At 48.5% G+C, this 12,340-nt stretch overlaps 1 protein-coding gene across 6 annotated transcripts in view; it reads left to right on the top strand.

Moving 5' to 3' along the window:
* The window catches only part of INTS3 (integrator complex subunit 3), a 48,640-nt gene that overhangs the window by 30,213 nt on the left and 6,087 nt on the right, over positions 1–12,340 (top strand). For 5 of the 6 annotated variants that reach the window (XR_012414520.1, XM_005541750.4, XM_005541749.4 and 2 more), the window contains 12 exons: positions 1,434–1,625; positions 3,359–3,446; positions 4,143–4,222; positions 4,656–4,747; positions 5,394–5,500; positions 6,562–6,681; positions 7,067–7,196; positions 7,659–7,713; positions 7,945–8,048; positions 8,532–8,576; positions 8,785–8,904; positions 12,094–12,247. Coding sequence is in view for 4 of the 6 variants with exons in the window: in XM_005541750.4 (XP_005541807.1) it covers positions 1,434–1,625; positions 3,359–3,446; positions 4,143–4,222; positions 4,656–4,747; positions 5,394–5,500; positions 6,562–6,681; positions 7,067–7,196; positions 7,659–7,713; positions 7,945–8,048; positions 8,532–8,576; positions 8,785–8,904; positions 12,094–12,247 (1,287 nt within the window). In the remaining 2 variants the exon portion in view is untranslated. Of the gene's footprint in view, positions 1–1,433; positions 1,626–3,358; positions 3,447–4,142; positions 4,223–4,655; positions 4,748–5,393; positions 5,501–6,561; positions 6,682–7,066; positions 7,197–7,658; positions 7,714–7,944; positions 8,049–8,531; positions 8,577–8,784; positions 8,905–11,842; positions 12,248–12,340 lie in introns of all 6 variants that reach the window. The other variant, XR_012414521.1, reaches the window with a different exon arrangement.

Raw genomic sequence — 12,340 nt, 5'->3', positions numbered from 1 at the left:
TTTGCACTCCAGCTTGGGCAACAAGAGTGAAACTCTGTCTCAAAAAAATTAAATAAATAATAATAATAATTTGATATCTCAGTTACAATAGCTGCATTTCACGTGCACAATAGCAACCATCATTGCCGAAAGTTCTGTTGGATGGTGTTGGTCTAGAAGTATCTTTTTGTTTGCTTTTTTTACCTTTTTGCTCTATCTTGGTTGATTTCTTCTGACAGATGGGAGAATATAAGAAGAGGGAAACCAGATCCTTTTCCTTATTTAGTGTTATTATTTGTGATCACTTAGGGTCTGTTTGAGGAAAAACTTTCCACAAGAAGGTTTGGAGAGTCTAGGCTTTGGATAATGGTCCTGTTAGGTCAGCACCAGGAAATTCTCAGTTGATGTTGAGTGGTGAACAGGCCCAGCTTTTACTCTTGAAGAACATTTCTTGCTGTTCACCAGTGGCTCAAGAAAATGAGAAAAGATTATACTTCTATTTTTTTTTTTTTTTTTGAGACGGAGTCTCACTCTGTCACCCATGCTGGAGTGCAGTGGCATGATCTCAGCTCACTGCAAGCTCCGCCTCCCAGGTTCACACCATTCTCCTGCCTCAGCCTCCTGAGTAGCTGGGACTACAGGCACCCGCCACCATGCTCGGCTGATTTTTTTGTATTTTTAGTAGAGACGGGGTTTCACCGTGTTAGCCAGGATGGTCTCAAGCTCCTGACCTCGTGGTCCGCCCACCTCGGCCTCCCAAAGTGCTAGGATTACAGGCATGAGCCACCGTGCCCAGCAAGATTATACTTCTGACTGGAGAGTCAGTGACTAGTATAAGGAGTAAAGAGCCAAAAAATGGACTGAAGTTGCAGTTGGGGGTAGATGTAGCCTGAGGTAGGTGGCAAAAATGACTATAACACTAGCGTGCAGTACAAGCTAGAAATTTTCAGCTTTTTTTTTTTTTTTTTTTTTTTTTTTGAGATGGAGTTTCGCTTTTTTTGCCCAGGCTGGAGTGCAATGGCGCCATCTCAGCTCACCCCAACCTCCGCCTCCCGGGTTCAAGCGATTCTCCTGCCTCAGCTTCTCGAGTAGCTGGGATTACAGGCATGCGCCACCATGCCTGGCTAATTTTTTTTGTATTTTTAGTAGAGACGGGGTTTCTCTATCTTGATCAGGCTGGTCTCGAACTCCTGACCTCAGGCGATCCACCCGCCTCGGCCTCCCAAAGTGCTGGGATTACAGGCATGAGCCACCGTGCCTGGCACAGTTCTTTTTTTCAAATCAAGAAGTTCTCCTAAAAGAGAGGAGACTTACGACACAATATGAGCTAATGAATAAGTTGTGGGAAGAAATGGAGGTCTAGGGCAAACCTAGAGTTAAGTGGTGCTTGTTTTCCTCTGTCCAGGGACCCACACTGTCTTCTAAGTTCTTTTTCTTGCCTCCGCTTTCCCCAGGTGCGATTTGGTCAACAAAAGCGATACCAAGATTGGTTCCAGCGCCAGTACCTGTCAACTCCAGATAGTCAGTCTCTGCGCTGTGACCTCATTCGCTACATCTGTGGGGTAGTCCACCCTTCTAATGAAGTACTGAGTTCAGATATCTTGCCCCGGTGGGCCATCATTGGTTGGCTCCTGACAACGTGCACGGTGAGGGCAAAAGATACTGGGTAGTGAAGGGTGCCTCCTCCATGGTTTTCCCATATTTCCATTCTTCTTCCTGACTCCAGGGCCACTTGACCCCTAAGGGCCCTTCTTTCACTCTGGTCCTCCAGAGTATCTCAGCCTTCTGCCTCACTTCCCTTTGTGTCTCTAGAAATTTACTTACACTCATTATTTTCCATCTGGGTTTGAGATTGAACAGGTTCATCTCCCCCATTACTGCCAACCCCCAAAAGCCTGGGTTTCTGGAGCATCCCTGCCTTTTTCATTTTTGCTTCCAGAAACCATATACAGCTATTCCTCTTAACTGTTTCTTTCTCAGATTCAGAGCTTGCATTCTTTAGACCCTCACCGCCATGCCTTTTTGGCTTCAGCTTTGTCTACTTCCCTTCTGTAAATGCAGCAAGTCTGCAGTGGAGGCATTTCCTTCCTAGTGTTTTCCTCTCTGTGCCTAGGGTGGGAAACTATCCATTCTCTGGCATCTGGCTGCTCCCTGACCTCTTCCAACAGGGCTCCTCCTCCCCCGTTTGACTAGGTCCTTGGAATGTGCTGATTCAGATATGACAACAGGCTCTTCCTGGAGAGGTGGGGGTCTCTTCTTCAGGAATGTGCCTGGAGAGCCCAGCAAGGGCAGCCGAGGGGTGCTAGTCTGACTGTTGCCTCAGCTCAGGGGTGATGAGTGAACTTCTGAGTCCAAGCATTCTCCCTTATGGAAATCAGAGATATGAACTGCTGGCTTTATTAAGAACCCAGGCCTGCTGAGCATGGTGGCTCACGCCTGTAATCCCAGCACTTTGGGAGGTTGAGGCGGGCAGATTGTTGAGCTCAGGAGTTTGAGACCAGCCTGGGCAACATGGCAAGACCCCCGTCTCTACAAAAAAATACAAAAATTAGCCAGGTGTGGTGGTGTGCGCCTGTAGTCCCAGGCTGAGGTGAAAGGACCGCTTGAACCTGGGAGGTGGAGGTTGCAGTGAGCTGAGATCCTGCCACTGCACTCCAGCCTGGGTGACAGAGTCAGACCCTGTCTCAACAACAAAAAGAAAAGAACCCAGGCCTGGCCAGGCATGGTGACTCACGCCTGTAATCCCAACACTTTGGGAGGCTGAGGTGGGAGGATCACTTGAGCCTAGGAGTTCAAGACCAGCCTGGGCAACATGGCAAAACCCATCTCCACCAAAATAAAACAAAAAGCCAGGCATGGTGGTGTGCTCCTGTAGTCCCAGATACCCAGGAGGCTGAGGTTGGGAGGATCACCCGAGCCTAACAGGTCAAGGCTGCAGTGAGCCGTGATCATGCCACTGCGCTCCAGCCTGGGTGACATGGCAGGACCCTCATCTCTACAAAAAAATACAAAAATGAGCCAGGTGAGGTGGTGCGTGCCTATAGTCCCAGGCTGAGGTGAGAATCTCTTGAGCCTGGGCGGTGGAGGTTGCAGTGAGCTGAGATCGTGCCACTGCACTACAGCCTGGGCAACAGAGCAAGACCTTGTCTGGAAAAAAAAAGGTTGGGGGGTACCTGGTCCAATCCCTGTCCTCTTGGTTAAGACCACAGAGTATTCACCCGTACACAACACAAGGGGGGTGAGCGTTCCACCTGTTTCACTAGGAACTGAATTTCATAGATGGAACAGCCAAGTGGGCCTTGGACTCTGTCTTGGGACTCTGAAATGGAGGGAGGTGATTGATGAAACTAGCCCTCTGTTTCTCTCCTCTCTTTTCCAGTCAAATGTCGCTGCCTCCAATGCCAAACTGGCTTTGTTTTACGACTGGCTGTTCTTTAGTCCAGACAAGGATAGCATTATGAACATAGGTATGTGACCAAGACCAGGCGGCTCCACTTCCCCACCACCCTAAGCCCCACTGCCTTGTCTTAGTGATAGCAGTCATAAATCTCAGGGCACCATGGAGTAGAGGCAGCTTATCTGGGAGCAGCTCTGTTGTTCTTCATCAGTTTTCCCTTGACCTAGAAAGAGAATTGCTTTGATAAGGCTAAGCCATCACCGTACCTCCTCCCCCGAGCCTGATGCATGGTCTTCAGGAGGGGAGGGCCTGGGCAAAGGAAAAGGCTGTACCATGTCCTGCTTTTCCTCTCCTATTACTTCCCTTCTCCAAGCTGAATGCTGGGAACAAGAAGGGAAATGAGGACTACAAGCTGTTTCGGGGGCTGTCAGCTCTTGGGTCTGCTCAGTGGGAATGGGGGGAATAGACATAGCACTTCCCAGGGCCATTCATGTATATTGACATGCCATTTTATGGAGACAGAAACAGGCTGACTTTAGCCTGGCGTGGTGGCGCGCACCTGTAATTCCAGCTGCTGGGGAGGTTGAGGCACGAGATTCGCTTGAACCTGGGAGGCGGAGGCTTCAGTGAGCCGAGATTGTACCACTGCACTCCAGCCTGGGTGACAGAGCAAGACTCTGTCTCAAAAAAAAAAAAAAAGAAAAAAAAAAAAAGAAAAAAAAGAGACTGACTGATGTGAGGGGCTCTTTAATTTCACATCCTCCAGAACCAGCCATCCTGGTTATGCACCACTCCATGAAGCCCCACCCAGCCATCACTGCCACACTCTTGGACTTCATGTGCCGCGTAAGTGTTAGAGCTCTCTTTTCTCCCCATGCCTGGATGAGCAGAATTAAGTGTATCTCCCCGATCTCCCAGTGCATGCGTCTTCTCAGTATGCCTTGACTGAGAGCAGAAGTGGTCATAGGTCCTATCCCCCAAGTTAATAAATGCTTCCCTTCCATATTCCACTGTCTGCAGTTGCATCTTCCATTTTCTGTGGGGTTGCTCAATCACAGGGATGGTGACTTAAGGTAGAATCTAGTTTCCTTGGGGAGCAGCCAGGTCCAGTAAGAATTTCTCATTGAGTGGCCTGGAATGGTCAGGAAGTCCAGTTCTCTCTGCAGCCATTCTCCCCAGTGTCTCCTGATCAAAACCAAAGCAGCTTTTCAGATCTAATTCAGCAGAACTCTCTGGATGGAGTCCTGTGCTCATTTTTCCCCTCCTTCTTCCCTTCCAGATCATTCCCAACTTCTATCCACCATTGGAAGGCCACGTGCGGCAGGGTGTCTTTTCCTCTCTCAACCACATTGTGGAGAAGCGAGTCTTGGCGTAAGGAATTTGGTGGGGGAAGGAGGTTGTTTTCCCATTTTTCATTAGGTCCAGGCATATCCAAATGTTGCCATAGCACTGCTGGCCCTTTTCTCTGACAGGTGTAAAAAGTATTGGCTCTACCTCAGACTGCTGGGCATATGTCTTCCTGGCTCTTAGAGGAATTTCTCTACTGCCATCGTATTACAAAGGTCTTCAAATGCCTTCATCTTCCCTGTTGACCCCCTTCAGGGATCTGAGTATGGTCCAGTTGTAATGATTGGGCTTAGACCTATCTCAGCTCCATGTTGAGTTAGCAATGAGAAGCTCTGGCCGAACACAGTGACTCACGCCTGTAATCCCAGTAGTTTGGGAGGCCAAGGCAGGCAGATCACCTGAGGTTAGGGATTTGAGACCTGCCTGGCCAACATGGCGAAACCCCGTGTCTACTAAAAATACAAAAATTAGCCAGGTGTGATGGCGCACACCTGTAATCCCAGCTACTTGGGAGGCTGAGGCACAAGAATTGCTTGAACCCGGGAGGTGGAGGTTGCAGTGAGCCAAGATTGTGCCACTGTGCTCCAGCCTAGGTGACAAGAGTGACACTCTGTCTCAAAAAAAAAAGAGAGAAGCTCTGATATTGACCTTCATCATGTTCCCCATTTAGACACCTGGCTCCCCTGTTTGACAACCCTAAGTTGGATAAGGAGCTGCGGGCAATGCTGAGGGAGAAGTTTCCTGAGTTCTGCAGCTCACCCTCCCCACCTGTGGAAGGTATGAGGTCCTCCCATTCCATCACCTGTGTCAAAAGAGGGGCAAGACAACAAGGCTTTCAGGCCAGAGCCCTTTTCAGGATGTTCACAGTTCTCCACTTCCGTGACGCTGTTCATCACAGGTTTTCCTTCTTCAGTTTATCTTTTTTATTCATTTTTGTGTTGTCTGTCTTGATTCTCTTGCTTCATCTAATCTTATTTGACGTGCTCTCATCTTTCTTGCTCTCTTAACTCTTGTTTTTTCTCCTAGTAACTCCTGCTTAGTAGTTAGAAGGCTTTCATGTAATATTTACAATATTTATCTCACTTTAACTTGCCCATTTTTTCTCTCTTTCCAGCTCTAGGTCCTGGCCTCTGATGACAGTATGTCATGTTGGGCCTCAAACCTTGCTCAGAATTCAACTGCCATCTCCTTACCACACATACACACTTTGTTTTGGGATAAGGGTCTAAGCCAAGTAGTATCTTCCAACTTGGTTTTAAATTAAAGAGCACTTGGAGGCTAAGCATGGTGGCTTATGCCTCTAATCCCAGCACTTTGGGAGGCCGAGGCGGGCGGATCACTTGAGGTCAGGAATTGGAGACCAACCTAGCCAACATCATGAAACTCCGTCTCTATTAAAATACAAAAAAAATTTGTATTTGGTGGGCACGTGTAGTCCCAGCTACTCAGAAGGCTGAGGCATGAGAATTGTGTGAACCTGGGAGGCGGAGGTTGCAGTGAGCCGAGATGGCGCCACTGCACTCCAGCCCAGGCGACAAGAGTGAGACTAGCACTTGGGACTGTCCCTGGTCTTACTCTAATTACCAATCCTAACGAGCTGAGCATAGAGGAGTCATGTCCTGTGTTGCTCTTATTCCTGGCAACATCCCTCTGCAGGTCATGGAGGGTTATGAGGACAAGAGGTTTGTCAAGAGGTTTGTCCTTCCAGGGTCAGAATTCCATTTAGATCATAAACACCTTATTCTCTCACTTGCCCTCCATTCTCCCTTCCTAGAAGCATGAGGCATGTTAGAGGACCCAGGAGGCCATCATATGCCTTATCTTTTTTTACTCCCAAGTCAAAATTGAGGAGCCAGTTTCCATGGAGATGGACAACCATATGTCGGATAAGGATGAGAGTTGCTATGACAATGCAGAGGCAGCCTTCAGTGACGATGAAGAGGATCTCAACAGCAAAGGTGAGGGTATCAGCAAGGGCTAGTCCAGGGTTATGCTGGCCCTGAGAGGACCAGTTCCCAGAAGCAGCCTCTCTGCACTCTTCCTGTCAGCCTTATTCCTGTGAGTTAAAGTTTTGTTCACAGGGTGTCTGGATGAGACTCCAGAGTGCAGAGCCCTGCACTTAACACTCAAGGCAGGAAGGAAAAAAGAAGTGGTTCCTGCCCTTGTTTGCTTGTAAGAGCTAGCACATGTGCACATTCAGGGAGATGCTTCAGGCACTCACACAGCATTGAGGAAACAGGTGCACACTTAGGGCATGTGAGGAAGGGGATAAGTGGTTGAGGGGACTGTCTCTGTTGCTGGCATCTGGGCAAACTGACTTCTTTCCCAAATCACTCCCTTTAGGAAAGAAGAGAGAGTTTCGCTTCCACCCTATCAAGGAGACAGTTGTGGAGGAGCCAGTTGATATCACCCCTTACCTTGACCAGTTGGATGAGTCCCTGAGGGACAAAGTACTCCAGCTACAGAAGGGGAGGTGGGTACAGACCCTGTTCTCAACCTCAAGAGGTCCAGCCGCAGGCTCTCCACCTGGAGCTTAATGGGTACAGCAGGAGATGGGGGTTGGAGGCAAACATGATAGGAGTGTGTGGAGAGGCAGCTGAAGCTTCATGAGGGAGTTCTGCAGTTTACGTTGGGAGTACAAGCTGGGAGTGGGGCAGCCTCGTTCCCTAACACCTTGAGTTCCCACTGCAGATTCTTGGGAGAAGAGCCTCTGAGAACCAAAGCAGGGTTGGTGGGGATTTTCCTTTTCTTTAGGCCTCTGCCCAGAGAGCACCAATTCTGCCCTAAAGCCTTCCCATCCAAGCTGGGATTTTACACAGAGCTCCTTTGTTTTGTCTCTGTGCATGTGAGTGTGCTTGTGCACTGTTCTGGGTGTGTGTCCTGCCCTCTGCTATCATTTATGTCCCTGGGATTTCCTCTCATTTCTGTCCTGCAGTGATACGGAGGCCCAGTGTGAGGTCATGCAGGAAATTGTGGACCAGGTCCTGGAGGTGAGGAGGAACCCAGCCCCTTAGGGAGGAAGCAGCCTAGCCTGCTTAGCTTACACATCTCCCAGGGAAGCCAACTCACTTTTTCCCTCCCCTAGATGAGTCCCTCTTATAGTGGGGAGGGGAGCTTGCTGATCCTGGAGGTGGAAGCAGATGAGTTCCAAGACTGGGATAGTGGGGGCAGCGGGGCGTGGGTGTAGGTAGTGATTCTCTCTCCCTTGTCTCATCACTCAGGAAGACTTTGACTCGGAGCAGCTGTCTGTCCTTGCTTCCTGCCTACAGGAGCTCTTCAAGGCCCACTTTCGAGGGGAGGTCTTGCCCGAGGAGATTACTGAGGAGTAAGGCTCATCTTCCCTCACTCCTGAGCCTCAGGAGCCAGAGGCTGCTCTTACAGCCTGGGTCCAAGAGACCCCTTACTGTAGACTGGAGAAAAATCTGTTCACTTGGTGTTTTTATTCTCACATGTACCAACTCATTTAAACAAGGGCTTATTTTTACCTGCTGAACACCGTGTGTACTGGGGAGGTGGACTAACATCCCCTCCTCATGCTTCCAGCCCTTGCTGCTGGGCCAGGTAACTCTAATCTGCTGAATCAGGTGTGATTGGACACTGGCCTGGAGCCTGTCTCTGAAGGGCGAGAGCGTGGTCCCATGTTAGGAACCTGTTTTCTCTGTTACCAAGCCTACAGAGCAGCAGGAAGTTTGCCTTTTGGGTAGGGAAGGAGCAGGCTGGCATTTAGCCTCCAGCTGGTCCTCCATATCTGCCCATAGCTCACCTCACCCCCTCACATGGACTCTCACATATAACCCTCTTCTTGTAGGTCCCTGGAGGAGTCTGTAGGAAAGCCTCTGTACCTAATATTTAGGTAAGCATGCAGCTATAGGAGATACTGTTCTGCCCTCTGTCCTCCCTGACAGCACACACATGTGCTTCTGTCCTGGGGTAATGGGACTCCCTTTCCAGGGAGGAGGACATATGCTGTGGGCACAGACAGCCCATGCCACCTGAGAAACTCCACGGGAGAGTCTGCCCTGGGTAAAGCTCTGTTCCTCTCCTCCCATGCCCTACTCCAGGAACCTATGTCAGATGCAGGAAGACAACAGCAGCTTCTCTCTGCTTCTAGACCTTCTCTCTGAGCTGTATCAGAAGCAGCCCAAGATTGGCTACCACCTGCTCTACTACCTGAGGGCCAGGTGGGTATGGTCCCCATGTTTCAAATGGTGTCAGGACACATCCTGAAGAGCCTCTCTTCTGCCCACTGGCTCCCCAACCCTGGACTGTCATCACCAGGGCCTTGTGGGTTTGTTTGGTTGGATTGGTTTGTTTTTAAGAGACAGCATCTCACTCTGTCACCTGATCATAGCTCACTGCAGCTTCAAACTCCTGGGCTCAAGCCATCCTCCCACTTCAGCATCCTTAGTAGCTGGGACTACACAGCCTTGCACTACCATGCCTGGCTAATTTTTTAAAATTTTTTTGTAGAGACAGGGTCTCACTTTGTTGCCCAGGATGGTCTCAAACTCCTGGGCTTGAGTGATCCTCCTTGCTTCAGCCTCCTGAGGAGCTGGGATTACATCCAGGCATGCACCACCATGCCCAGTTATTGGTTTTGGGGTTCTTTTTTTCCCCCATCTCAGTAAGGCTTGTGTGCTCCTAAGGCTTTTTTTTTTAACTTAAATTTTTATTTATTTATTTTTTGAGACAGGGTCTCACTCAGTCACCTAGGCTGGCGTGCGATCTCAGCTCACTACAACTTCTGCTTCCCAGGCTCCAGCGATTCTCCTGCCTCAGCCTCCTGAATAGCTGGGACTACAGGCGTAAGCCACCAACCCTCGGCTGATTTTTGTATTTTTGTACAGATATGGTTTTGCCTGTTGCCCAGGCTGGTCTTAAACTCTTGGGCTCAAGTGATTTGCCTACCTTGGCCTCTCAGAGTTCTGGGATTACAGTCATGAGCCACTCCGCCCGGCTTTAAGGTTTTTTTTTCTTAATAGCTTTTTTGAGATATAATTCAAAAACCATAAAATTTGAAAATTTAAAATTTATTCTTAAGTGTACAATTCAATTTTTTTTTTTTTTTTTGAGACAGAGTTTCGCTCTTGTCTCCCAGGCTGGAGTGCAGTGGCACAACCTTGGCTCATTGCAATCTCCTCTTCCTGGGTTTAAGCAATTCTCCTGCCTCAGCCTCCCAAGTAGTGGGGACTACAGGCATAAACCACCATACCCGGCTAATTTTTTTTTTTTTTTTTTTTTTTTAGTAGAGACGGGGTTTCACCATGTTGGTCAGGCTCCTGACCTCAGGTGATCCACTCGCCTTGGCCTCCCAAGGTGCTGGGATTGCAGGTGTGAGCCACTGTGCCCGACCTCAATAATTTTTTAGTGTATTCACAAAGTTATACAACTATCACTACTATCTAATTTAGAAAGAACATTTTTATCACCCCAAAAAGAAACCTCATACCCATTAGCAATCACTTTGCCATTCTGCCCTTCACCCAGCTCCTGGCAACCACTGATTTGCTTTCTGCCTCTATAGATTATTTTGGACATTTCAGATAAATGGAATCATACAGTATGTGATCTTTTGTGACTTGCTTTGTTTTTTTTTTGTTTTTTTTTTTTTGTTTTTTGAGATGGAGTCTCACTCCGTCGCCCAGGCTGGAGTGCAGTGGCGCGATGTCGGCTCACTGCAAGCTCTGCCTCCCGGGTTCACGCCATTCTCCTGCCTCAGCCTCCCAAGTAGCTGGGACTACAGGCGCCTGCCACCACGCCTGGCTAGGTTTTTTTTGTTTTTTTTTTTTTGTATTTTTAGTAGAGACGGGGTTTCACCATGTTAGCCAGGATGGTCTCGATCTCCTGACCTCATGATCTGGCCACCTCAGCCTCCCAAAGTGCTGGGATTACAGGCGTGAGCCACTGCGCCTGGCTGGTGACTTGCTTTTTTCACCTAGTATAATGTTTTCTAGGTTCATCTATGTTGTAACATGTATCGTTTCTTCATTCCTTTTTTGTTTGTTTGTTTGTTTTGAGATGGATTCTTGCTCTGTCACCCAGGCTGGAGTGCAGTGGTATGATCACAGCTCACTGCAACCTCTGCCTCCTGGGTTCAAGCAATTCTCCTGCCTCAGCCTCCCTAGTAGCTGGGACTACAGGTACACGCCACCACATCCAGTTAATTTTTGTATTTTTTGTAGAAATGGGGTTTCACTGTGTTGGCCAGGCTGGTTTCAAACTCCTGACCTCAGGTGATCCGCCCACCTCGGCCTCTCAAAGTGCTGGGATTACAGGCATGAACCACGGTCCCAGCCATTTGTATATTTTCTTTGGAGAAAAAAATTTTCCCATTTTTAATTGAGTTACTTGTCTTTTTATTATTGACATTTAAGATTTTTTTTTTTTTTTTTTTTTTTTTTTTTTTTTGAGGCAGAGTCTTGCTCTGTTGCCCAGACTGGAGTGCAGTGGCGTGAGCGCCACTCACTGCAACCTCCGCATACTAGGTTCCAGTGATTCTCTTGCCTCAGCCTCCCAAATAGCTGAGATTACAGGAGCGCACCACCACGCCCGGCTGGTTTTTTTGTGTGTCTTTTTATTAGAGACGGGGTTTCACCATGTTGGCCAGGCTGGTTGGCCAGGCTGGTCTTGAACTCCTGACCTCAGGTGATCCACCCTCCTCTGCCTCCCAAAGCACTGGGATTACAGGCATGAGCCACCATACCCAGCCAACTTTTAAGAATCTTTTTAAGATTTTGTTGCATACCAAAAGAGTTCTTTATATATTCTGGATACAAGTCTCAGACATGATGATTTGCAAGTATTTTTTCTTCCATTCTGTAAGTTTTAACTTTTTTGATAGCACTTTTGAACAAAAGTGCTAACTCTTTATGAAGTTAAATTTGTCTATTTTTTTCTTTTACCACTTGTGTTTTTGTTGTCATGAAGATTTACTCCTGTTTCTCTTCTACAAGTTGTGTGGCTTTAATTCTTAACGTTTAGGCCTACAAGCCATTTTGAGCTAAGTTTGTATATGCTGTGAGGTGTCATTGCCCTCATGGTTAGAGCCCAGAAAGCAAGAGAAAAAGCCTTCTCCAGCCTGACCTGAGCCCTCCCTCTTCTGTTCCTGACTCTCATCAGTCAGTAGCTTTACTCACTGACCATGGTTGGAGCCCTCTGAGTTCTGGGGAAGGATGGAGAGAAAGAAGAGTATCCTCTGGTTCCCATGAGTTATCAAGCCCCTGCGGGAGGCAGTTGGGAGGGACATGAGGCAGATCAGCACAGGGCATCTGGAGCCAGCGAAGCAGTTTTAGAGCGGGAGCCTGCTTCAGTGATGCTTGAAGGTGGGCACTGGGGTCAGGCTGCTGGCTCAGGCCCAGCTGGTCTTGCAGCAAAGCCGCCGCAGGGAAGATGAACCTGTACGAGTCATTTGCCCAGGCTACCCAGCTGGGCGATCTACACACCTGCCTGATGATGGACATGAAGGCCTGCCAGGAGGATGATGTGCGGCTCCTGTGCCACCTCACGCCTTCCATCTACACAGAGGTTAGTGCCTGTCTCCGTATCTGTGCCAGGCGGCTCACAGGAACACACTTCAGTGAACACTCTGAGCACACACAACCCTGAACCCTCTTTTGT

The sequence above is a fragment of the Macaca fascicularis genome, chromosome 1 (genome assembly GCF_037993035.2).
Source record: "Macaca fascicularis isolate 582-1 chromosome 1, T2T-MFA8v1.1".
In the NCBI taxonomy this organism is placed as follows: domain Eukaryota; kingdom Metazoa; phylum Chordata; class Mammalia; order Primates; family Cercopithecidae; genus Macaca; species Macaca fascicularis.
Note: the sequence above shows the minus strand (reverse complement) of the source record. Positions and strands in the feature narration are given on the sequence as shown.